Source organism: Schistocerca serialis, chromosome 7 (assembly GCF_023864345.2).
Source record: "Schistocerca serialis cubense isolate TAMUIC-IGC-003099 chromosome 7, iqSchSeri2.2, whole genome shotgun sequence".
Taxonomy (NCBI): Eukaryota; Metazoa; Arthropoda; class Insecta; order Orthoptera; family Acrididae; genus Schistocerca; species Schistocerca serialis.
Window position 1 is genome coordinate 521,530,138 of NC_064644.1, and position 27,487 is coordinate 521,557,624.

Genomic DNA, 27,487 nt, shown 5'->3' on the forward strand with positions numbered 1-27,487 from the left:
CAGTAGCATCGACATTGGCTGCTAATGGGGCTCAATGGAACACACAAAATAACCCTTCCTCCCATGCAAGAATTGTAATGGTATGTCATTTTGTTCCATTAATATTGACTATCAAAGACTGGCTATATTTTTCTGGACCCTTCTGTACTTCTCCAGAGTGAAATTTACAATTAGTTTAAACTTTGATCATAATTCATCGTACTGGAACTAAATGATATCCATACATTGTCTTCATGGGATGCTGACAATTTCTTAGCTGCTTTTTCTAGTATAGATTCTCTCCTAACCTTCTTGATGGATTTATGAAATTTAGTAAACAATGCCAATATGATGACCAGTAATCCCTGTTTTAATACTGACACTGTTGATGTCGACTGAGATTGAAGTGGTGAAGGACTACAGCCAGGTACTACAAAGGAATCATCCTAGCTTTTGCCTGAAGTGATTCAGGAAAATCATGAAAAATTGAAGTCGGTGATTTGAACCATATGAGTCTGATCAACAAGTCTCTGAGCTCCAACATTAGGCACATTGTGGAGCACCTTAGCAAGATAGCATTCAGGTGTAGAAAGAAAGCCAATGCACACTTGGCATGTCTGCCAGGAGCCTCATCTGAGAGTGGAGGTGGACTTCCCTGCAGCTATCAAGTATGCAGTTTGCAGTCATGTGCAAGTTGTGACTCATGTCTGTGCCAATGATTCTTGTTGAATGGGTCCTGAGGCCATCTTCAGTTCCTACAAGCAGTTGGTGGAGGTGGTGAAGCCTGCTGGTTTCTCACATGGGTGCAAGCAGAGCTCACAATTGGTGAAATTGTTCCTGGAGTTAATCAGGATCCTTTGGTTCGGAGGTGAGTGGAGGGACTCAGCCACAGACTTCATCAACTCTGTGACAGTCTTGGCTGCAGATTTCTAGACCTGTGTTATTGGGTGGGGATTTGTAAGACTCCCCTTAATAGGACAGTGGTGCCCTCTACAAAGGAAGCAGGTGCTCAGGTAGCAGAGCAGTTGAGAGTGAACATGGTGCTTTTTGTGCTAGGTGGTAGTTTGAAGTACTCACCAATTCACACACAACAAAACCAGACTGCATTCAGAGTAAGGACACTTTTACTATCAAAATTATATCATTAAATTGTCAAAGTATTCATAACAATGTTTCTGAATTTAATGTCCTCCAGGAAAGTTCTCATGATCAGATTATTCTTGGGACTGAGAGCTGGTGGAAGTCTGAAGACTGAGATATTTAGTGAGTCATGGAACACATATTGAAAACATAGATTAGATGCCATAGGAAGGGAAGTGTTTATTGCAGCTAACAAAAATATTGTCTCTATTGAGCTTGAAGTTGAGTGTGACAGTGAAGTTATCTGGTCATGTATAACAGGTCTAGGTAAAACCAAGTTAATTGTTGGATGTTTTTACTATCAACATCATTTCACTGTGACAGTTCTAGAATTTTCTGAAGAAAGTCTACAGTCAGTAGTGCATAGATACCCAGATCATGCAGTAATAGCTGGAGCCAACTTTAACCTACCAAATGTAGACTGGGACATTTATGGATTCATTGTGGGGGCTACAGACAGACATTCTGCCAAGTACTTTTGAACATGTTTTCTGAAGATTATTGTTAGCAGCTTGTTTGGCAGCCCACATACAATGGAAATATCTTAGACCATGCACCTGGAAACAGGCCAGACCTTGATGACAGTTTCACTTCCATACATGGCTACACTCCATATAAATACTTCCAGAAATGACTTCCTGACATTTAAATCCATACTCGATGTTAACAAATTTCTCTTCTTCAGAAAAGCTTTCCTTGCCATTGCCAGTCTACATTTTATATCCTCTCTACTTCGACCATCATCAGTTATTTTGCTCCTCAAATAGCAAAACTCCTTTACTACTTTAAGTGTCTCATTTCCTAATGTAATTCCCTCAGCATCATCCGACTTAATTCGACTACATTCCATTATCCTCGTTTTGCTTTTGTTGATGTTCATCTTATACTCTCCTTTCAAGACACTGTCCATTCCATTCAACTGCTCTTCCAAGTCCTTTGCTGTCTCTGACAGAATTACAATGTCATTGGCGAACCTCAAAGTTTTTATTTCTTCTCCATGGATTTTAATACCCACTCCGAATTTTTCCTTTGTTTCCTTTATTGCTTGCTCAATATACAGATTGAACAACATCGGGGAGAGGCTACTCTTATAACAGCCATCCGGTTTCTGTACAAATTGTAAATAGCCTTTTGCTCCCTGTATTTTACCCCTGCCACCTTTAGAATTTGAAAGAGAGTATTCAAGTCAACATTGTCAAAAGCTTTCTCGAAGTCTACAAATGCTAGAAACGTAGGTTTGCCTTTCCTTAATCTTTCTTCTAAGATAAGTCGTAAGGGCAGTATTGCCTCACGTGTTCCAGTGTTTCTACGGGATCCAAACTGATCTTCCCCGAGGTTGGCTTCGACTAGTTTTTCCATTCGTCTGTAAAGAATTCATGTTAGTATTTTGCAGCTGTGACTTCTTAAACTGATAGTTCGGTAATTTTCACATCTGTCAACACCTGCTTTCTTTGGGATTGGAATTATTATATTCTTCTTGAAGTCTGAGGATATTTCGCCTGTTTCATACATCTTGCTCACCAGATGGTAGAGTTTTGTCAGGACTGGCTCTCCCAAGGCCATCAGTAGTTCCAATGGAATGTTGTCTACTCCGGGGGCCTTGTTTCGACTCAGGTCTTTCAGTGCTCTGTCAAACTCTTCACGCAGTATCGTATCTCCCATTTCATCTTCATCTACATCCTCTTCCATTTCCATAATATTGTCCTCAAGCACATTGCCCTTGTATAGACCCTCTCTATACTCCTTCCACCTTTCTGCTTTCCCTTCTTTGCTTAGAACTGGGTATCCATCTGAGCTCTTGATTTTCATACAAGTGGTTCTCTTTTCTCCAAAGGTCTCTTTAATTTTCCTGTAGGCAGTATCTATCTTACCCCTAGTGAGATAAGCCTCTATATCCTTACATTTGTCCTCTAGCCATCCCTGCTTAGCCATTTTGCACTTCCTTTCGATCTCATTTTTGAGACGTTTGTATTCCTTTTTGCCTGCTTCATTTACTGCATTTTTATATTTTCTCCTTTCATTAATTAAATTCAATATTTCTTCTGTTACCCAAGGATTTCTACCAGCCCTCGTCTTTTTACCTACTTGATCCTCTGCTGCCTTCACTACTTCATCCCTCAAAGCTACCCATTCTTCTTCTACCGTATTTCTTTCCCCCATTCCTGTCAATTGCTCCCTTATGCTCTCCCTGAAACTCTGTACAACCTCTGGTTCTTTCAGTTTATCTAGGTCCCATCTCCTTAAATTCCCACCTTTTTGCAGTTTCTTCAGTTTTAATCTACAGTTCATAACCAATAGATTGTGGTCAGAGTCCACATCTGCCCCTGGAAATGTCTTACAATTTAAAACCTGGTTCCTAAATCTCTGTCTTACCATTATATAATCTATCTGATACCTTTTAGTATCTCCAGGGTTCTTCCATGTATACAACCTTCTTTCATGATTCTTAAACCAAGTGTTAGGTATGATTATGTTGTGCTCTCTGCAAAATTCTACCAGGCGGCTTCCTCTTTCATTTCTTAGCCCCAATCCATATTCATCGACTATGTTTCCTTCTCTACCTTTTCCTACACTTGAATTCCAGTCACCCATGACTATTAAATTTTCGTCTCCCTTCACTATCTGAATAATTTCTTTTATTTCATCATACATTTCTTCAATTTCTTCGTCATCTGCAGAGCTAGTTGCCATATAAACTTGTACTACTGTAGTAGGTGTGGGCTTCGTATCTATCTTGGCCACAATAATGCGTTCACTATGCCATTTGTAGTAGCCCACCCGCATTCCCATTTTCCTATTCATTATTAAACCTACTCCTGCATTACCCCTATTTGATTTTGTGTTTAAAACCCTGTAGTCACCTGACCAGAAGTCTTGTTCCTCCTGCCACCGAACTTCACTAATTCCCACTATATCTAACTTCAACCTATCCATTTCCCTTTTTAAATTTTCTAACCTACCTGCCTGAATAAGGGATCTGACATTCCACGCTCCAATCCGTAGAACGCCAGTTTTCTTTCTCCTGATAACGACATCCTCCTGCGTAGTCCCCGCCCGGAGATCCGAATGGGGGATTATTTTACCTCCGGAGTATTTTACCCAAGAGGACGCCATCATCATTTAATCATACAGTAAAGCTGCACGCCCTCAGGAAAAATTACGGCTGTAGTTTCCCCTTGCTTTCAGCCATTCGCAGTACCAGCACAGCAAGGCCATTTTGGTTATTGTTACAAGGCCAGATCAGTCAATCATCCAGACTGTTGCCCTTGCAACTACTGAAAAGGCTGCTGCCCCTCTTCAGGAACCACACGTTTGTCTGGCCTCTCAACAGATACCCCCCTCCATTGTGGTTGCACCTACGGTACGGCTATCTGTATCGCTGAGGCACGCAAGCCTCCCCACCAACAGCAAGGTCCATGGTTCCTATGATTATGAAAGTTAATAAATCAGTAAAGAAGTCTAGGAGAGTGTTTCTACTAGAAAGAGCAGATAAGCAGCTGTCAGAATTTCACTTAGACAGGGAACTGTCACTGCTTGGTTCCAATAAGATGGACAAATAGGTATTATGACAAAGTTTAAACAGATTGTAGATCATGGTCTGAAGAACTATGTGCCTAGCAAGTGGACTTTATGTCTGGTTTGTGATTAGTACATCACCATAATTAAACATAGTATCCCAAAACTTTAGATCAAAACATAAATGAGATATCTGATGTTCCTTCTGTTCAACTTCAGATACCTGTGCCACATTATTAACACTGTTATTATTGTCAAATTGTGAATGAAAATTGGGGGTCATGTGCTTGTTGTCTTTGCTCACCACAAAACTATGGACCTTCATTGAGGTGGAGTTTCCCAAGTAGTTACCTCTATAAATATTTCTTCTATTAGATTGCTTATGGTTATCCCCATTATTGCTATTCTGCTGATGTTCAAAATTTATGTCTCTATTACCATTTTGACCCTAATAGAAATTACCACTATCTCTATTCCTGTAGTTATTGCCATTGTGATCTCTATCATTTCAATTATTATGGTACATGCTTTTTTCTTCTGTCTTATCCAGCCTGTCAACATATCATAAAAATTGTTCAAGACAATTGTCAGGTCCATGTACTAAATCCCACTGCAAACTTTCTGGTAATTTCATTTTGAGTGCATCAATCAATGTCATTTCATCAAGTGGTTTGTTGAGGTGTCTTAGTTTCTTAGGTTGATTCTTACAGAACTCTTTCAATGTACCATCCATATTCCCATAATTTGGATCATTCAAAAATTCACTTTTAATTTTCCCTTGTTTAGCTTCCAACCAAAATGTATTTAGAAAGCTTTTTTTGAAACTTTGGTGCATTTCCCAATGACTTAAATTTAGATTTACCCATGACGGAGCTTCACCTACAAGCCATCTTTTAACAAATTTAATTCTTTGCTCATTGCTCATGCCCGGCACAAAACTATCTATACAGTCATGTAGAAAATCCACTGGATGTAAATTGTCTGATTGAGAACTTTTGATCGGAATGTTGGACCACACAATACCATTGTTTGAACACAGATTTTTGTGAGTACAGTTTTTCTGAACTGTTGAAATTTTTTTATCTAAAACATTTACATTAGTTTCCATATTGTTTTCAACATTTAAAATTTTTTGATCTAAACTACTTAAGTTCTGTTCCATTTTTTCCACTATGGCCTTGTGTTCAACTCTGATGTCATTAACATTCTTCCTCTGTCTTGCAGATTTGGCAACTAACTCATTTGCCAAAATAATAAATTTATTTTGTAAGATATCTACTTTTTTGTTCACACTTTTTAATCCCTGTGACAACCAATTTTTTAGCTCCAAAACCCGATAACTAAATTGGTCTACTTGGTATTGTATCCTTTCCATTTTACTATTGTTTTCAGTTTTTGGGTATTTGATTGTCCTTGTAGTGAAGTAAATTTGATATCATTGTCCATCCTTATTTCAGTTAACTGCTTGCTGACTATGCTTTCACTCATTTCAAACATGTCCTAAATGAGTCCTACAGCTTTCACTTCTACATCACTACTACCCTCATCTCTATTCACTTTGCAAACAATCACATGAGTCCACAAACAAATTAATTTCTCAAATAGTTCATACTTATCTTTCCCTTTCTTGATGTCCCTTATCATAGTTATAAAGTTCCAGTCATTGTCAGTAGTATCTCATTACTGTGGATATGTCTTTATTGGGCAGTCCTCAGTCTTCTTTCTTCGAGTGTTTAAACTTCTTTTGCAACAGACAAAACTTCATCATCAGTTATTTGATCCCGGCTGAGCTTCCAATTGTAATCTTTCCCTCCCTCACGTCACCAGTTGATTTTCACTCTTTTCATAATTGACTCATTTCATAAGCTTCAAGAGGAGTAAGATTTACAAATAAACTTTTTTTACTTATCATCTTTTCTTATAGTTGACTCCAGTTTGTCACGTCAAGGACTTGATTCTTGAGGCTGAAATTTTTGATATTGTAGGTTCCAAATGACATGATGATGTTTAAGTAAGCCTGCTCCAAATTTATCTTTTGTTTCCCTTTTTATATGTCACATTCTTCTGTATCACACCATCTTTACAATTTCCACTCTTATATCACCACAAATGACATTGTTATTTCCAAACATAAAAACACATCCAATCACATCAGAGGCATCCCCACTAATAATCCATTCTGGGTACTAACGATATACCAAAGAGTTTGCAAATATTGTTGACAAATGAATCATCACTAATTTATATCATTATTTTATAAATGAATCCAGAACTAAACATAATAAATATCATCAGATTGTGCAATTAATAATAGGAATTTTAAGTGTGCCAGATATGTCCTAATTTCAAATGTTTCTAAAAGAAGAGTAATTTTAACTGTACATATAGGGGTAGTACATATTCATTTTGACAAAGAAAATGAAATAATTTCTTTTTATACATTTTAGCCTGAAATATAATACATTGTATACAAAACCATATGAAATTCATTTAGTTAAACAGCTGAGGTAATATTAACACGTACAAGATACAAAATATCTTTGGTATAAGATTACTTCTGTTGAATGAAGGTAATGTTGGAGGAAGGTGTCCCTTTACAACATGATACCATATTCTTGAATCCTATCTGTTGACACAATCTGTTTCTTGTCTCATTTCATAAGCAGAAATACTTTTTATGTTTCTTAACAACCCATTTAAAACAGTTTTCTGACTTCCAGAACACTTACTATATCATCTGAACTTTTCAGCTACTGTTTCCTACAGGTACATAAACTCTTTTTATATTTAACATATGAAAACATTCTTTGTTTCCCAATATCTTTGTCCTATAACACTAACTTGCAATAATTTGCTAGCATCAATCACTCTTAACTGGTAGCAATTCATTTGTACTATATAGGTAGCACTTATTCACCATTTCTTTACAGTAATAAAAGTATTCAAATTTTAACTTTAAGGCCATTGATGTTATTTGTGTCACAATCTTTATTTAAAAATACATTTTTAAAGGGACAAGAGAGGAAGAAAATAGTGCACTTACATTTTCGGGAGTGGCCTGATTTTGGGTGTCCAACAACAACTGATGTGATGCTACAGTTCTGTCAAATTGTGCGGCATCAGATCTTGTTATCAAGTGCAGGGCTCACTGTGGTTCACTGCAGGTAAAGTGAGATAAATTGATATATTTAATTTACTGTTTTTGCCAGTTTTATTTCTTTTTGTGAAATCAAAAAGCCAGGTAGTTGACATGTATGTAGAAGTTGATGGAATCATTAATAAACTTGGTGGGTAAATTTCATGCTGGCCAACAGTGGAACAGGTGAACTGTATGCACACCTGCCAATATGGGCAACTGTCAGCTATATAATTGAATGACGACTTGAAAATTTGTCCTGGACCAGGACTCGAACCCAGATTTCTGGTTTATTGTGAGAGGTTACTTAACCAGTAGGCTATCTGAGCATGCTCTATGGCCAGAACCAAATATCCATGTATCATCAGCCACATGTCTGCAGCCTGTGCTCATATACATCCATTATGAATTTTACCATACAGGGGAGACCTTTTCATCAAATGTCACGTGCTTGGTGTCAGTGGATAAATGTAATATTGAAGGACCTGTGTTGTTCACAAGTATGATGCAATGTTTCTTCAGAAATGCATGCAATACATAGTAATAGTAATTCTTACCAACACAGGCACTGCAATATCTGCCAACACAGGGCAAGTGACTTCCAGTTAAAATGTCTGCCCTGTAAGGGAAAATATGTAATGGATATACACTGAAGTGCCAAAGAAACTGGTATAAGCATGTGTATTCAAATACAGAGATATATAAACAGGTAGAATATGGCACTATGGTCGGCAATGCCTATATAAGACAACAAATGTCTGGTGCAGTTGTTAGATCGGTTACTGCTGCTGTAATGGAAGGTTATCAAGATTTAAATGAGTTTGAACATGGGGCCATAGTTGGCACATGAGCAGTGAGACACAGCATCTCTGAAGTAGTGATGAAGTGGGGATTTTCCCATATGACCATTTCACAAGTGTATGGTGAATATAAGGAATCCAGTAAAACATCAAATCTCGACATTACTGTGGCCAGAAAAAGATCCTGCAAGAGTTTTGGTCCCCAATGACAACTGCAGAGACTCATTCAATGTGACATAAGTGCAACCATTCGCCAAATTGCTGCAGATTTCAGTGCTGGGCCATCAGTAAGTGTCAGTGTGTTGTAATAGAACATATTAAAGGCTTTACTTTACCGAAGTATGTGATACCCGCCAAATTCAACCAGTTTAACGAGTATTTATGATTATAGAAAAGTTATTGTGTATGTTAACAATGATTGCACAACATGTCTCCATAAACAGTCAACCCATTAAATCATACTGAATAACTGACCCACACAAAAGTTAATATCACTTGATCACTGATACAGCAAATGTCATCATGTAAAAACACTAAGTTTATCTTAAATAATTAATATGAAGTACGAAAAATAGTAGCCAACTTAGGTATTTTGGATCTCCTTAAATAAAAATCACCCAGTGAAACCTATTTGTTCACTAGGAGTGTTTTCACTCAGTATTCACGTAATCAATCCTATTTTAGACGAAAACCAATGTAATTCTTAATAATTCATGTTACTTACTTATTTATGCAAATTAGAGAAGTCAATTGACAAACTTCTAAAAAAATGGCCTTTTTGTAACAGAGAATTATTCTGTCAAGTCAACAAATCTGTCTGTCATTTTCATAACATGTTAAATTATGTCACTCGATGCAAATTAATAACTTATCTGCACAAATTATGATAACAGATGTACATGTGACTTATAAACTATATCTCTTTGTAGTAGTTCTTTGACAATGTTATAAATACAAGCAGCAAGAAGGGTCGAGGAGGCAGTCGGAATGTCACTCTGGTAAAGTGTGTTTGTGTGTTATTGTTTGAGGTGGATAAACAATGCAAAGATCATGTAATGGAAGTACTACTTTGTGTTGTGTCATGGTCTTTGGTAGACAGTGGAATTAAGATGGCCACCATAATAAATATTTGAAGGTTACATATTTGTTGGTTTCGCTCGTTCTTTATCATCAAAAGCACATAAAAAACACGGGACCTCATGTTTTTAACCCTAGACAACCAGATTTAGAGCCAGCATCAGCATCGAGACACAGCAGCGATCCAGCAAGCAGCAGCGATTACTACAACGCATTTTAATGGTGCCAACCTAACATCAAGTGCTAACAAGCTCCGTAAATGGGAGTGAAATAGTGCGATTACAGCAATTAGCTATATCAACGACTAGGCGACCATTACAGTGTGAACCACTCAATGAAACATCATCAGTGTGGTCTTTTGGAGCTGAAGGCCCACTCTTGTATCCTTGATGACTGCACAACACAAGGCTTTATGCCTTGCCTGGGCCTGCCAACACTGACATTGCCTGGGCAGATGAGTCTTGTTTAAAACTATATCAAGCAGATGGACATGTACAGGTATGTAGACAACATCATGGATTTATGGACCTTGCAAGTCAGCAGGGGATTGTTGAAGCTGGTGGAGACTCTGAAATGGTGTGAGGTCTATGGAATTGGAGTGACATGGGACTGGTGATACATCTAGTTACCACTCTGACAGGTGATGCATACATAAGCATCCCTGATCACCTGTATCCATTCATGTCCATTGTGCATTTTGACAGACTTGGGCAATTCCTGCAGGACAATGCAACACTTTACACGTCCATAATTCCTACAGAGTGGCTCCAGGAACACTCTTCTGAGCTTAAACACTTCTGCTGGCCATCAAACTCCCCAGAAATGAAAATTATTGAGCATATCTGGATGCCTTACAACATGCTGTTCAGAAGAGATCTCCACCCCCCTTATTTTTACGGATTTATGGACAGCCCTACAAGATTCAGGGGGACAATTCCCTCCTACTTCAGACATTAGTTGAATCCATGCCAAGTGATGTTGTTGCACTTCTGCATGCTCGGGGGGGGGGGGGGGGGGGCATACATGATGATATGCAGGTGTACCAGTTTCTTTGGCTCTTCAGTGAATGGCTGCATGCAGGTTTTAGACACATGTTGATGACATATGGAAGTTTGGGTCTGGCTGTGGGGTGTCTAATGGTTTGTGATAAGTGGAAAATCTGGGAAATCCGGAACAAATTTTCATTGTCACCATTCAGTTATATAGCTGATAATTGTTGGTATTCACAACTATGAATACATTTCATCTACTTCATAATGGCTGTAGCCACCAGAATGCCTGTTCCTTTGGATATGAGTGTGTGTCTGAAGGAACATTGCATCATACCTCTGAACACCACATGCACTTCAATATTGTATTCCAATAGCTCTTGTCAGCCTACAGAAAATGCATCATGTGATAGCTGTAAAATGACATATTGTGACATAGATCTGTCATTATTATCATGGAATATGTGATGAAAGTACATTGGGAAATGAAATATGCCTCTAAGAAGGACTAAGCATAACAAAAACAATAGAGGAGTCTCATTGTGGATGCACATGAAATTGGTTCTTTCAAAATGCACACAAGATAGGATCAGCACCACTTTAAGTTTGTTTGTTGAATACAGTTTTGTCTACATTAAAGTATTACCACTGGGCGATAGTAAGGAAATGAAGAAAGACTTGGATAAAATTTCTACTCACAGGGGAACCTTTGCATTGCATCCCATCAGATTTAGTGGTAAGATGGTCCAGTGGGTAGCCAATCAAAAAACTGAACACAGATCAAGCATGAAAACAAGAAGAAGGTGTACTGAACTGTGAAAAAAAGCAAAATAGAAGCAGCGAATGGTCCATGCTCAACAAGTACAACATTAAGTAAGGTGCAACAGACATAGCATTGGGGTTAAGTGGCCAGTGTTACAGCACAAAGAGGATAAGCTGGGTTCTAAACCCCATCATGCCACTTATTTATTTCTTTTTTACAACTGTATGAACTGTCTGCATGACCATTTAAATGTTTGTTCTCTTTCTGTATTCGTGGCAGTTGTCATACTATACATTGGTTATAGAATATAAGTCACATGATAAGAATACATTACCATCACAAGTAAATGTGATGAATAGCAACAGCAGGGGAGATACCTCATATACACCTCACAGAAATGAGAACAAAAAATAAACAGATGTGAAATATGTTGCAGCATAGAATTCAAGAGTCAAAACTTCAAAAATGGAATACAACTTCAAAAACATTAAAAACGTATGTTTTGACAGAGCACAGAGAAACTGTTGCATTCATTTGTTGCAGCTCATGTGACAAACTATTATGTTTTTATTATTTCCTATTTAGTGATCACATTCAAATTCATATGAACACCAAAATTGGGCAAGGAGACATATCTCATTCACTCACCAGGCATACAAACTAAGTCCTATCATAAGCTGTGTATGACACAGCAAACATGTTTTCTGGTGGAGGATTCTGTTGACTTGTCAACATGTCACATCAAAGGTTTGTGGTTCCTATTCAAAAGCCACTTCCTTTCAGCTATTGATAGGGTAGTTGTGCGAATCAATTTTCATTAAAGGTCCTTGCCTTACACCTTGTTATTGCAAAGACATTACACCACAACACAGACATAAATTTGAAAAAAGAAGGAAAAAAGTCATGAGGGAGCTCTGAATATGGCTCACCCACTTTGCACTCCAATGCCATGACCATTTCATCATAACATCATCACTTCTCATCTCCACTCAATGTTGCATTTGTTGGGCTTTGACTGTTCACTGTTTCAACTGTACTTTTTTTCACAGTTCAGTACACTTTCTTCCTGTTTTCATGTTTGATCTACGTTCAGTTTTTGATGGGCTGCCCACTGGGCCCTCTTACCATTAAATCTGAGGGGGGTGTGATTGGATGTTTTCCCTTGTCAGTGTAATGAATGGCAACTCTCTCAAATGTGGATATATGCAAGAAAGAGAAATAACCCAATAGTAGCCTGTTACAAGATTAGTTGTGAACATCTTGAACACATTACATCTTGTAAGTATATATGGGTAATTCCTAAGAAGCAATGTAAAATGGCACATTAAAATAAAATCAGTATTAGGGACAGAAAATGGAAAACTTAGATTTGTTGGAAGGGTTCTGGTAAATTTCAGTGGATATATAAAGACAGTAACATAGAAGATGCTAGTGTGACTATTTCTAAAGTATTATCTCAGTGTTTGCAGTCCTTGCTAAGGAGTTATGACAACAAATGTTCAACAAATTCAGAGACACTCCCCTAAGATTGTGACAAACCTGGATAACCCATGCAGAAGTGCAACAGAAATGCATGGGGAGCTGAAATTGGAATCCTTGGAAAAATATGTTGTAGTTGTGTTGGATAAATTTAGAAAACCTGTATACAAAGAAGGCTCTGCAGCCATTACGTGATCACCATTGTATTTCTCACATTGGGATCATGAGAATAAGATGAAAAAGATTTCACTATGCATGAAGCATATATACAGTCATTTTCCTTTGCTCTGTATGCAAACAGAAAAGGCAGAAAATGAATAATATCAGTACAAAGTGTCCGGTAATATTCACTGTATAATGGCTTATGGAGTATATATGTAAATGGAGAGGAAGGTTGTGTAAAGGCATCACTGCAGAGTAAGAGGTAGTGGATACGGAAAAGAAGTCCTATAGATGGCAGATGTTTGGATGACAGGCCATACTCAAAATTAATACCAGTTAACTGACAGGCACAAGTTTCAGACATTCAGAGGGCAATGGAATATGATTTGAACTTTCCTATGTCCAGATGCTCAGTTTCAGAATCTCTTGAAGTTACACTCTTATGCTTACACTGTTCTGTGGGTGCTGATATACATATGATATTGACTTACGAATTCCATTTCAATCTAGACAAAGTAGACCAGCTAATCCATTTGTAGAGATGCTCTGTCTAAATTCAAATAATGTGGTCTGTTGTTATGTACTTCCAAGTCAAAGTGTGGTGCTGCTGCTTATGGTAGATGCAGCTCCCCACAGTAGTCTATGGTGTGTGAGCCTCTTTATCTCCGTATAGCTACTGCAACATACATCCGTCTGAACCTTCTCATTATAGTCAAGCCTTGGTCTCCCTATACAATTTTTGCCAGCCACACATCTATTCATTATCGAAATGACAATTCTTTGATGTCTCAGGATGTGTCTGATCAACTGATCCCTTCTTTTATTTAAGTTGCACCATACATTTATTTTCTCCCAATTCAATTCAGTATCTCCTTATCTGTTTTCTGATCTACCCATCCAATCTTCCACGTTCTTGTGTTGCACCACATTTCAAAATCTTCCATTCTCTGATTTTCTGAACTGTTTATCATCCATGTCTGACTTCCACACAAGACTACACCTGCATGAAAGATGTCCTAACATTTAAATTTATGTTCACTGTTAGCAAATTTCTCTCATTTTGAACTGCTTTTCTTGCTGTTGCCACTCTGCATATTATCATCTCTACTTCAGCAATCATCAGTTTTTTTACTACTCAAATAACAAATCTCATCTACAACAATACCAGAGAAGGAAAGTTGCTACTCACCATATAGTGGAGATGCTGAGTCACGATAGGCACAATAAAAGGATTCACACACTCATAACTTTTGGCCATTAAGTCCTTTGTCAGCAGTAGACACACATACACACACGCACACACACGCACTCATGCACATACAACTTGCACACATGCATGAAGTCTCAGAGAGCTGAAACTACACTGCGAGCAACAGCACCAGTGCATCATGGGAGTGGCGACTGGGTGGGGGTAAGGAGGAGGCTGGGGCAGGGAGGGGGAGGGATAGTATGGTGGGAGTGGTGGACAGTGAAGTGTTGCAGTTTAGACAGAGGGCCCTGAAATGAGAAATGTCCTACCCACTATCCTTCCCACCCCTCCTACCGTGGTATTCCGCCGTCCACCGAACCTACGGAATATACTTGTCCATCCTTACACAACCCCTGCTCCCTATCCCTTACCTCATGGCTCATACCCCTGTAATAGACCTAGATGCAAGACCTGTCCCATACATCCTGCTACCACCATCTACTCCAATCCGGTCACTAACATCACCTATCCCATCAAAGGCAGGGCTACCTGTGAAACCAGTCATGTGATTTACAAGCTAAGCTGCAACCATTGTGCTTCATTCTATGTAGGCATGACAACCAACAAGCTGTCTGTCTGCATGAATGGCCACCGACGAACTGTGGCCAAAAGACAAGTGGACCACCCTGTTGCTGAACACGCTGCCAAACACGATACCCCTCATCTCAATGAATGCTTCACAGCCTGTGCCATATGGATCCTTCCCTCCAACACCAGCTTTTCTGAATTGTGTAGGTGGGAACTTTCCCTGCAATACATCCTACATTCCCGTAACCCTCCTGGCCTCAACCTTCGTTAGTAACTGTCCTCACCCACCCAGCCCCCTCTCTGCTCCCATTCCAGCACTACACAGTCATCATTTCACCGCCACACCCAATCTTTTAATTTATTTTTATTTTTATTTCTCTCTTTTCCACTACTTACGTCCTACCCTCTCCACACCTTCTCTCCTGCCCCCCCGTCTAAACTGCAACACTTCACTGTCTGCCAGTCCCACCATACTATCCCTCTCTCTCCCAGCCCCAGTCTCCTCCTTACCCCCACCCAGTCACCACTCCCATCGTGCACTGGTGTTGCTGCTCGCAGTGTAGTTTCAGCTCTCTGAGACTGCAGACATGTGTGCAAGTTGCATTTGCGTGAGTGTGTGTGTGCGTGTGTGTATGTGTGTCTACTGCTGACAAAGGCCTTAATGGCCGAAAGCTATGAGTGTGTGAATCTTTTTATTGTGCCTATCATGACTCAAAATCTCCGCTATATGGTGAGTAACAACTTTCCTTCTCTGGTATTGTTACATTCCATCCTGGATTTTCCATTGTTTGAATCTCATCTGCTACTCTTAGTGTCTTACTTCCAAATGCCATTCCTCACAGCATCATCTACTTTAAATTCACTACATTTCATTATCTTTGCTTTACCTTTGTTGATGTTCATCTTCCAACCCCCCTCTTTTTTTTACTTATTTATTTTTAAACTGCACTAAGATTGTTTATGAAAGCATAGACACACAACAAATCTCATCTACTACTTTTAGTGCCTTACTTCCAAATGTAATTCCTCATAGTATCATCTATTTTAAGTTCACTACATTTCATTATCTTTGTTTTACTTTCGTTGATGTTCATCTTCCAACACTCCTTTCTTTTTTATTTATTTATTTTTAAGCTGCACTATGATTTTTAATGAGATCATAGCCACAGTACATATGCTGGTGTGGATTCTGGTTTGCTTTCGTATGATATTTTGACTGGCAATATGAGCTCAGCCACTATGTTCCCATAGTGGGCCTGACGAAGGCACAATGGAATGCTGAAACTGGTTGCCTCTGGAATAAATCAGAGGTGAAAATACAATTGCTGGTTAATTTATTGCTACTTATGGTATACATTCTGTTCAACTGCTCTTCCAACTCCTTTGCCATCTCTGACAGAATTATGATGCTACTGACAAATCTCAAAGTTTTAATTTTTTCTCCCTCAATTTTGATTCCCTTTCCAAATTTCTCTTTGGTTTCCTTAACAGCTTCCTCACTATACAAACTGAATAACACTGGTGATAAGCTACAACTGTATCTCACTCCTTTCTCAGCCATTGCTTCCCTTTCATGTCCTTTGACTTTGATACTTGATATCGGGTTTCTGAATAAGTTGTATATAATATTTTGCTTCCTGTATTTTATCCCTACTGCCTTCAGAATTTCAAAGAATGTATTCCCATCAACTTTTTCAAAAGCTTTCTTTCAATCTGTATATGCAGGTTTGCCTTACTTTGGTCTATCTTCTAAAATAAGTGGTAGGACAGTATTGCTTTGTGCATTTCTAAATTTCTCTGAAAACCAAGGTGATCATTTCAACGATTGACTTCTACCAATTTCTGCAATATTTGTCAGTATTTTACAACCAAGACTTATTAAAGTGATGGCTCTGTATTATTTACAGTGCCAGCAGGCACCTTCATTGGAAGTGGAATTAGGACATTCTTCATCAAATTTGAGCATATTTAGCCTCTCTAATACATCTTGCTGCATAACAGGAGACAGAGGAGAGGGGGGGGGGTTGGAGGGGGTAGGGGGGGGGGAAGGATAACTGTGTAATGACTGGCTTTCCCAAGAATCTAGATAATCCCTTCTTTTATGCTAAGTCTTTCATCATTCGGTCAAATTCTTCTCTGAGCATCAAATTTCCTGCCTCATCTTCATCTACTTCCTCCAGCCTTTCCCTAACATTCAAGTCTGTTTTCACTGTATAACTCTTCCATATATTCTTCCCACCTATCAGCTTTCCTTTCTTTGCTTAACATTGGCTTACCATCTCAGCTTGTAATAGTCATATAGGTGTTTCTCTTTTTTTTCAATGTGTTCTACCATTTTCCTATAGGCAACATCTATCTTTCCCCTAGTCATACATGCTTCTACAACTATGTATCTGTCCTCAAACCATACCTGCTTAGCAATTTCTCACTTTCTGTCAGTCTCAATTTTTAGAAATCTTTTATCCCTTTAGCCTGCATACTTCACTGAATTTTTACAGTCTCTCCTTTTGTCAGTTAAATTCAGAATTTTGTGTGTTATCCCATGATTTCTAATTGAGTTTGTCATTTTCACTATTTGTCCTGTGATGTCTTCACTATTTATTGCTCAAAGCAACTTATTCATCTTCTGTTTTATTCATTCCCCATGATACAGTCAGTAATTGCCTAATGCTCCCTTTGAAAGTCTCACCAGCCTCTGGTTCTTTCAATTTATCTGAGTCTCACATCCTTAATTTCTCACCCAGCTGCAGTTTCTTCAGTCTTAATCTGTAGTACTTAAGCAATGAATTAAGGTCAGAGTCCATGTCTGTCCCAGGACGTCTTTTGCAGTGTAAAATCTAATTTACAAATACCTAATTTACCATTACATAATCTATCTGAAACCTTCTGGTGTCTCCAGGTTTCTTCCACATAAACAATATTGTTTCATGATTCTTAAACCAAGGCTGGCCAGTGTAGCTGAGTGGTTCTAGGCACTTCAATCTGGAGCTGCGCGACCGCTATGGTCGCAGGCTCAAATCCTGCCTCAGGCATGGATGTGTATGATGTCCTTGGGTTAGTTAGGTTTAAGTAGTTCTAAGTTCTAGGGGACTGATGACCTCAGATGTTAAGTCTCATAGTGCTCAGAGCTCATTCTTAAACCAAGTGTTAGTGACAATCTACAATCCTTTTAAACTTTGCCTATAACTCCTCTACGTCCATCATATTGGAATTAAATGATGTCCATTCATTACTATGTGGGATGCTCTGTGAAAAATTTTACCCAGCAACTTCCCCTTTCCCCTTTCATCCCTTCCCACTAGTCCATATTCTTCCACTATTTTTCCTTCTCTGCCTTTTTTTTACTATCAAATTCCAGTCATCCATCACAATTATGTTACATTTCCCTTAATGCACTGAATATTTTTTTTATCTCCTCACACATTCTTTCAATTGATTCAGGTGCAGAGCTAGTATCCTTATAAACCTGTACTACTGTGGTGGATGTTGGCTTTGTATCTATCTTAGCTACAGTAATGTGGACACTAAGTTGTTCATAGTATCTAACCATATTCCCTTGTCTTATTCGCTATTAGACCTGCTGCAGCATAACCTGTGGCTTCTGGTATGGGTGCAATTATCTTGTAGTGACAAATAACTCCTTATGTTCATTCTAGGGGCTTAACAACATGCTTCTATGTGAAGTCATCCAAAAGAGATTATGTAACTGTTATCTGGATCAAAATGTACAACTATGTTCTCATAGGACACTCTCATTACTTATACAGAAGGATTGCTTGAAAACCATATGCAGTAGCCACCAGAAAGATTGTGGGAGGCGCACATCGGCATGGTGCATCACAGACAGTAGTTGCCGCAAGTAAAGTCCCGTCCACCAGAGAGCACGAGAGAATTCGGCCACACCCTCTGCCAGTGGAACAACAACAACTCAGGAGCATGGGCCGTGCCCAGTCAGTTTTACATCAGGCATGCCTAGCAGACAGTTCCCGGTCTACACTATGTGAAGTGCGACAAACAGCGTGAATCATGTTAATGCACAATTGGCGATGAGTAGGGTTGTTCTTTCGCATGTTTCGTCATTGTTCCGGTTTCGCCGTTTGTCCCCGGCATGGAGGATTTAGTGTGGGTTTTGGTCAAGCAGCAGAAGGAGCTCATGGCAACCATGACACAAGCACTTCTGGCGTTGCTCTCCACGCAGTCTGCTCCAGTGCCGTTCCCTCCTCCCTTTCCCCTGTATGACGAGATGGTGGAGGATTGGGACGCATATGAACATCGCTTTTGGCAGCATTTCCAGACATTTCATGTTGCCGATGCAGAGGTATGTCGTGCTCTTTTCTTGTCTTGGATATCTCCCTCGCTGTATCAAGTTTTGCGGCAGATAGCGCCATTGCAGGAACCCTAATCCATGTCTTTTGACACATTGTGTTCATTGCTGTTGTGGCAGCTAGGGTCGAGTTCTATCAATGCAAGAAACAGCCCCATCAGTCTTACCGGGCATGGGTCGCTACCCTGCACGTTCTTAGTCACAAGTGTCATTTTGTCACAGAGCAGTCGCGAGAGTCCTATGCCCACATTATGGTGCGAGACAACATTGTTCGTTCGGCCCCTGATAGGGAGGTCCGGCAACGGGATCTGCAGATGGAAGACCCTTCCCTTGAGGAAGTTCTGTCCATTGCTCAATTGTATGAAGTCTCTCATGCCACAGGTCAACAGTTGGAAGCATGGTGCGATGTCACGGCAGTTCAGGGTGGTGTGGCCGCATTCACTGCACCCGGGATGGACGACGTGTGAATGGTACAATCCGGCCATTACGGCCACTCTCGCATGGTGCGTAAACAGTGTTTCAGCCACCGTCCCCTGTTACCATCCTGTGCGTCATGCTATATACATCATGATTGGTCAGAGGGCCCCCAGTGTTGGGCTGTTTGTTGCAAATGTAATAAAAAAGGACACATTGCTAAAGTTTGCCGCTCAGCCTCAAAAGAATCGAAGGAAGCAGGTACAGAGGACATGGACGTTGACATTCAGGAAGTTTCATGGGGCCAGGCTCCCGACGTTTCAGCACACAAACTCTTTATCGAAGTGTCGGTTCGGTCGTGCCGACTACAACTACAAGTAGATACGGGCGTGGCAGTTTCCTTGTTGAATGCACAAACTTACTCTGACCTTGGGTCGCCTCTGTTGGCGCCAGTTTACCGGCATCTCCGCAGTTGTGGTAAACAGTTCATTCCCCTACTGGGTCAATTAACTACTGACGTTACTTACAAATCAGTCACTCAGTCTCTTACTTTTATTGTTGTCAGTGATGTGAACTCTGCTAACCTTTTTGGATTGGATGCCTTTCAAGCTTTCAGTTTTTCTATCGCAGACACCATACAGCTGGTCTCCAAAGACGTTCCCTATCAATCATTGGAATATTTGACCTCTGACTTTAAGGATATCTTTGAGGAGGGCCTGGGGCATGTTTCAAACTTTGAAACTCACTTAACATTGAAGGCGTCAGCTTGTCTGCATTTTCTATGTGGGAGGCAGATCCCCTTGGCTCTCTGCCCTCAGGTAAAAGCAGAGCTAGACAGGCTGACAGCCCTTGGGGTTGTTCTTCCCATTTCTTCTAGTGAGTGGGCTTCACCACTCGTTGTTGTCAGGAAACCCTCAGGAAAATTACGACTTTGTGGTGATTTCAAGGCCACCATTAATTCCCAATTGGTGGTGGACACCTATCCCTTGCCTCGTTCTGATGAATTGTCCTCCGACGTGGCGGGAGGCCAATATTTTTCGAAAATCGATCATTCAGAGGCTTATCATCAGATACCACTTGATGAGGACTCCAAACGGCTGGCGGTCATCAATACCCCATTTGGCCTTTACCAATACCAGTGGTTGGACTTCGGAATATCCAGTGCCCCAGTGATATTTCAGTGTTATCTTGAGCATGTCACGTCGACAATCCCTCATTGTATTAATTACCTGCACAACATAATTGTCACAGGCCGCAGCACGAAGGGACACTTGCACAACCTTTGAACCCTCTTTCTCAAATTCAGGTCCGTGGGCCTGCATTGCAACCTGCATAAGTTGAACTTCTTCCAACCATCCATAGAGTATGTGGGCTACACCATCTCTCGGCACGGCGTCCAGCCACTAGGAAGTTTGGTCCAAGGTATCATCGACCTTCCACAGCCCGCTTCGCTGAAGGAGTTACAAGCTATTTTAGGCAAGACTGCCTATTATCACTGGTTCATTTCCAGGGCTTCCACCATAGCCCGCCCTCTGTACTGCCTTCTGCGCAAGGGTGTTCCTTTTGATTGGTCGTCTGTATGCAAGCGAGCGTTCACCTCATTGAAGGGCCTCCTCATATCAGCACCTTGTTTGGCTACTTTTGACCCCAATAAGCCATTGGTCCTCGCTACAGATGCTTCGCCGTATGGGGTGGAGGCGGTCCTGGCCCATTGCAACGCAGATGGCTCCGAGCAGCCACTGGTGTTTGCGTCTAAAACTCTTAGTCCCACGCAGGCCCATTACTCCCAGGTGGAAAAAGAGGCTTTGGCCATTGTCTATGCTGTTACCAAGTTTCACCCTTTCTTGTATGGCATGAAGTTTCAGTTAATCACAGATCATAAGCCATTAATATCATTATTTGGCCCCGCCTCTCAGATTCTGGATATGGGGCGGCCCACAGACTGCAGCGCTGGGCCTTGTTCCTCTCTAAGTACCATTATGACAATCATTTTCGCCATACCGGACAGCATGCCAATGCCGACGCCCTTTCCTGTCTTCCGGTGGACCTGGATCCTAAGTTCGATCGGGAAGAGATTATGTGTTTTCATTTGGATGTGGTGTCCTGCCAAGCAGTCCAAGCGGTTGATGGCTTCCCGATCACTATTTCTAGAGCCGCCAGGGAGATGGTAGCTGACCCGGTTCTCCGGCAAGTAGTTCGCCTCGTTCAGCAGGGGTGGTCATCCCAACATCAAGGCCAGGTCTCGGACCCTCTTTGTAATTATTTTGTTCTACGAGACCACCTCTCAGTCTTGGAAGGAGTTCTCCTTCTGGCTACCAATGATACAGCTCCTTGCATGGTTGTTCCTGCAGGTTTGTGAAGGGAGGTCCTCATGTTATTACATGAGGGGCACTGGGGTGTTTCCCGTACTAAAACCTTGGCTTCCAGGCATGTGTACTGGCCCAGTATTGACAGAGAAATTGAGCACTTGGTGGCCGCCTGTTCCCAGTGTGCGAGTCAACAGGTGTCTCCCAGGTCAGCTTTCTCTTCATGGCCGCCTGCAACCCAGGCCTGGGAACGTGTTCACATAGATTTTGCAGGCCCGTTTCTCAACGGCTTTTGGCTGATTGTCATTGATGCTTATTCCCGATTCCCATATGTTGTTTACTGCTCCTCAACCACTTCAGAAGTTGCAATCCAGGCACTCGCAAAAATCTTTTCTGTGGAAGGTCTGCCAGTCACCCTGGTATTGGACAATGGACCTCAATTTGTTTCGCAGACCTTCCAGGATTTTTGTAGGTGCTTCGATATTCAACATGTTTGCTCTCCCCCCTTTCATCTACAATCAAATGGGGAAGCCGAGCACATGGTGTGCACATTTAAGCTGCAGATGAAAATGTATGTGCACAAATTTCCTGCGGAGGAGGCATTGACATTTTTCCTGACGGCATACCGGACCACACCGATTGGAGAACGCAGCCCTGCAGAACTCCTCCATGGGCATCAACTCTGCTGCACCTCCACCGGCCTGGTCCTTGCCAGTCTTCGCAAAATGGGGTACCTGGCTTTCCACCGGATATGTTGGTCTGGGCATGTGGATTTGGTCACAATCCACATTGGATACTGGCGGTGGTCCTGCACCGCAATGACTGCCAGCTCTATACCTTGCAGGCGGGGGACCGGGATGTGTGTTGTCACCAAAATCAGCTACGTCCACGTTTGGACACCCACCCTCCGACCCCCCAGGCGCCGGCTTCCCCGTTGCCGGCACCCCTGTGACTCTGACACACTGCAATGGTTCTCAGCCTTGGCAGCCTCCAGTAGCTCCAGCACCGGCATTGCCATCGTTACAGATGCCCCGGCGAGAGCTGGCCCCCCTCGCAGGCCCGGTTTCTCAGACAGCTGGTTCACCTGTGGTTGTGCGTTCCCGATTGTCCCTGCCACTGGGTCTTGCCCCTCCTGAGGTGGAACGGGATCCAGAGTTCAACAGCTTGTCGCCTGTTCTGTCCCGGGCTCTGGTGGTGGGACAACAGGGGCCTCTTCGTGTGGGTCACTTCCAACCGTATTCGAAGGTTCTGGCTCAAGGGTTGGCAGATCCCCCCTGACTCCAGCATTCCAATGGACATGGAGGTCATTGCTACTGCATGACGCTCCACCTTCTGACATAGTGGATCACAGTGGCTTCACCCCCTGAAGGAGGAGGAGTGCAGTAGCCACCAGAAAGATTGCGGGAGGCGCACACTGGCACGGCGCGTCACGGACGGTAGTTGCCGCAAGTAAAGTCCTGTCCACCAGAGGGCAAGCGATAATTTGGCCGCACCCTCTGTTGGCGGAACAACAACAACTCAGTCAGTTTTACATCGGTCTACACTATGTGAAGTGCGACAGACAACGTGAATCGTGTTAATACACCATACACACTATCCCACAGTTTGCAGCACTTCTACAGAAAGAGAAGAGAATTTGGCAAAACATACAACTGAATAATTATCTGTTATTGAATTGACAAAAATCAAACAATGGAAAATCCAGGATGGAATAAAGCAATATTATGAGAAGGAAAGTTGCTACTCACCATATAGAGGAGATGCTGAGTTGCAGATAGGCACAACAAAAAGATTTTAACACTTCCCTGAGACTGCAGTCATGTGTGTGAGTTGCGTTGGTGTGAGTATGTACGTGCATATGTGAGTTTATTGTTGACAAAGGCCATTGGCTGAAAGCTTTAAGTGTGAAAATCTTTTTGTTGTGCCTATCTGTGACTCAGCATCTCCGCTATATGGTGACAAGCAACTTTCCTTCTCATAATATTGGTGAATTGACAAAAACATAGATAGACTGGCAGGTACTTAGCTTCAAGAGGCACAATTCTCAGTACTACTGAAGCACATAAAAATAGGAAACAACACACCTAGCTTGTTCTTTCTTTAGACAGGAAAGAAGAATTACTTGGGTGTGGTTGGTTAATGGAGAGGGTGGAGGGAAGGCAATCACTTAAAACCTTGGCTCAGAGGGAATCACCTCATATGAGGAGGAAGAGAGACAAATATGAGAGAAAGGTGTCAGAGATAGATAGAGAGAGAGAGAAAGAGGTTACAGATTGTATGTTAAGCACTGTATGGCCTTGATTTAGATATTAGAGACAGGAGCTTTATAATGAGAAGTGTCTATGAACCAAGAGAAGAAGTAGAGAAATCAGCAAGTGAAGGAATAGTGCAAATAAGGAGAAAATGGAAAAGATAAAAGAGAGGAAGAAGTGGGACAGCAGAGAAAGACATAGATAGAGAGAAAGACAGAGAAGCATAATAGATACTGAGAAAAAGGTTCATAAAATAGGAGGTGAACCTATGAGGGACAAGAATAAACAAGAAAATAATTAAAATCCTGAGAAGCAACGTAGAAGAAGGAGAGAAGGGTTAAGTTAATGGAGGGCGGCAGTATTCTAGAATATGTCGCAGAGCAATTTTCCTTCTCTGGAGTTTAGTGAAATTGATGGTAAGTAGGAGGCTCCAGCTGACACATGTTGTATGGAAGGCATTCAGCTTTCTTAAATGCACAGCAACTGGGTACTGGGCACCCCTAATAAGGATGTTTCCTCTGTTTCCATTCTCTTTGTAATTTTGGTGATGGTGATTGTAATATAGAATGGTTCAAATGGCTCTAAGCACTATGGGACTTAACATCTGAGGTCATCAATTCCCTAGACTTAGAACTACTTAAACGCAACCAACCTAAGGACATCACACACATCCATGCCCAAGGCAGGATTCAGACCTGTGACCATAGTAGCAGCGTGGTTCTGGACTGAAGCATCTAGAACTGCTTGGCCACAGTAGCTGGCTCCTAATGTAGAAATGAAAATGATTATATTTGTTAAGAAATAGGTCCCCCCACCCCTTTGAACCATGGACCTTGCTGTTGATGGGGAGGCTTGCATGCCTCAATGATACAGATAGCTGTACCGTAGGTGCAACCACAACGGAGGGGTATCTGTTGAGAGGCCAGACAAACGTGTGGTTCCTGAAGAGGGGCAGCAGCCTTTTCAGTAGTTGCAGGGGCAACAGTCTGGATGACTGACTGATCTGACCTTGTAACACTAACCAAAATGGCCTTGCTGTTCTGGTACTGAGAACGGCTGAAAGCAAGGGGAAACTACAGCCGTAATTTTTCCCGAGGGCATGCAGCTTTACTGTATGATTAAACGATGATGGCGTCCTCTTGGGTAAAATATTCCGGAGGTAAAATAGTCCCCCATTCAGACCTCCAGGCGGGCACTACTCAAGAGGACGTTGTTATCAGGAGAAAGAAAACATGTTCTACGGATCGGAGCATGGAATGTCAGATCCCTTATTCAGGCAGGTAGGTTAGAAAATTTAAAAAGGGAAATGGATAGGTTAAAGTTAGATATAGTGGGAATTAGTGAAGTTTGGTGGCAGGAGGAATAAGACTTTTGGTCAGGTGAATACAGGGTTATAAATACAAAATTAAATATGGGTAATGCAGGAGTAGGTTTAATAATAAATAAGAAAATAGGAGTACGGGTAAGCTACCACAAACAGCATAGTGAATGCATTATTGTGGCCAAGATAGACACAAAGCCCATGCCTAATACAGTAGTACAAGTTTATATGCCAACTAGCTCTGCAGATGACGAAGAAATTGATGAAACGTATGATGAGATAAAAGAAATTATTCAGGTACTGAAGGGAGATGAAAAGTTAATAGTCATGGGAGACTGGAATTCGAGAATAGGAAAAGGGAGAGAAGGAAACATAGGTGAATATGGATTCGGCTAAGAAATGAAAGAAGAAGCCGCCTGGTAGAATTTTGCGCAGAACATAACTTAATCATAGCTAACACTTGATTCAAGAATCATGAAAGAAGGTTGTATACATGGAAGAATCCTGGAGATACAAAAGGTATCAGATAGATTATATAATGGTAAGACAGAGATTTAGGAACCAGGTTTTAAATTGTAAGATATTTCCAGTGGCAGATTGGGACTCTGACCACAATCTATTGGTTATGAACTGCAGATTAAAACTGAAGAAACTACAAAAAGGTGGGAATTTAAGGAGATGGGACCTGGATAAACTGACTAAACCAGAGGTTGTACAGAGTTTCAGGGAGAGCATAAGGGAACAATTGACAGGATTTGGGGAAAGAAATACAGTAGAAGAAGAATGGGTAGCTTTGAGGGATGAAATAGTGAAGGCAGCAGAGGATCAAATAGGTAAAAAGACGAGGGCTAGTAGAAATCCTTGGGTAACAGAAGAAATATTGCATTTAATTGATGAAAGGAGAAATTATAAAAATGCAGTAAATGAAGCAGGCAAAAAGGAATACAAAAGTATCAAAAATGAAATCGACAAGAAGTGCAAAATGGCTAAGCAGGGATGGCTAGAGGACAAATGTAAGGATGTAGTGGCTTATCTCACTAGGGGTAAGATAGATACTGCCTACAGGAAAATTAAAGGAGAGCCACTTGCATGAATATCAAGAGCTTTGATGGAAACCCAGTTCTAAGCAAAGAAGGGAAAGCAGAAAGATGGAAGGAGTATATAGAGGGTCTATACAAGGGCAATGTACTTGAGGACAATATTATGGAAATGGAGGAGGATGTAGATGAAAATGAAATGGGAGATATGATACTGCGTGAAGAGTTTGCCAGAGCACTGAAAGACCTGAGTTGAAACAAGGCCCCAGGGGTAGACATCATTCCATTAGAACTACTGATAGCCTTGGGATAGCCAGTCCAGACAAAACTCTACCATCTGGTGAGCAAGATGTATGAGACAGGCAAAATACTCTCAGACTTCAAGAAGAATATAATAATTCCAATCCCAAAGAAAGCAGCTTTTGACAGATGTGAAAATTACTGAACTATCAGTTTAATAAGTCACAGCTGCAAAATACTAACGCAAATTCTTTACAGACAAGTGGAAAAACTGGTGGAAGCCGACCTCGGGGAAGATCAGTTTGGATTCCCTTGAAATGTTGGAACACATGAGGCAATATTGACCCTACGACTTATCTTAGAAGAAAGATTAAGGAAAGGCAAACCTTGTAGACTTAGAGAAAGCTTTTGACAATGTTGACTGGAATACTCTCTTTCAAATTCTAAAGGTGGCAGGGGTAAAATACAGGGAGCGAAAGGCTATTTACAATTTGTACAGAAAGCAGATGGCAGTCATACGAGTTGAGGGGTATGAAAGGGAAGCAGTGGTTGGGAAGGGAGTGAGACAGGGTTGTAGACTATCCCCAATGTTATTCAATCTGTATATTGAGCAAGCAATAAAGGAAACAAAAGAAAAGTTCGGAGTAGATATTAAAATGCATGGAGAAGAAATAAAATCTTTGATGTTCGCCGATGACATTGTAATTCTGTCAGAGACAGCAAAGGACTTGGAAGAGCAGTTGAACGGAATGGACAGTGTCTTGAAAGGAGGATA

The 27,487-nt window shown here is 41.0% G+C and overlaps 1 protein-coding gene across 2 annotated transcripts in view; it reads left to right on the forward strand.

The window, feature by feature from the left end:
• The window catches only part of LOC126412247 (phosphatidylinositol phosphatase PTPRQ-like), a 452,520-nt gene that overhangs the window by 381,750 nt on the left and 43,283 nt on the right, over positions 1-27,487 (forward strand). For both annotated transcript variants that reach the window (XM_050081743.1, XM_050081744.1), the window contains one exon: positions 7,648-7,799. In XM_050081743.1, coding sequence (XP_049937700.1) covers positions 7,648-7,799 — 152 coding nt within the window. The remainder of the gene's footprint in view (positions 1-7,647; positions 7,800-27,487) is intronic.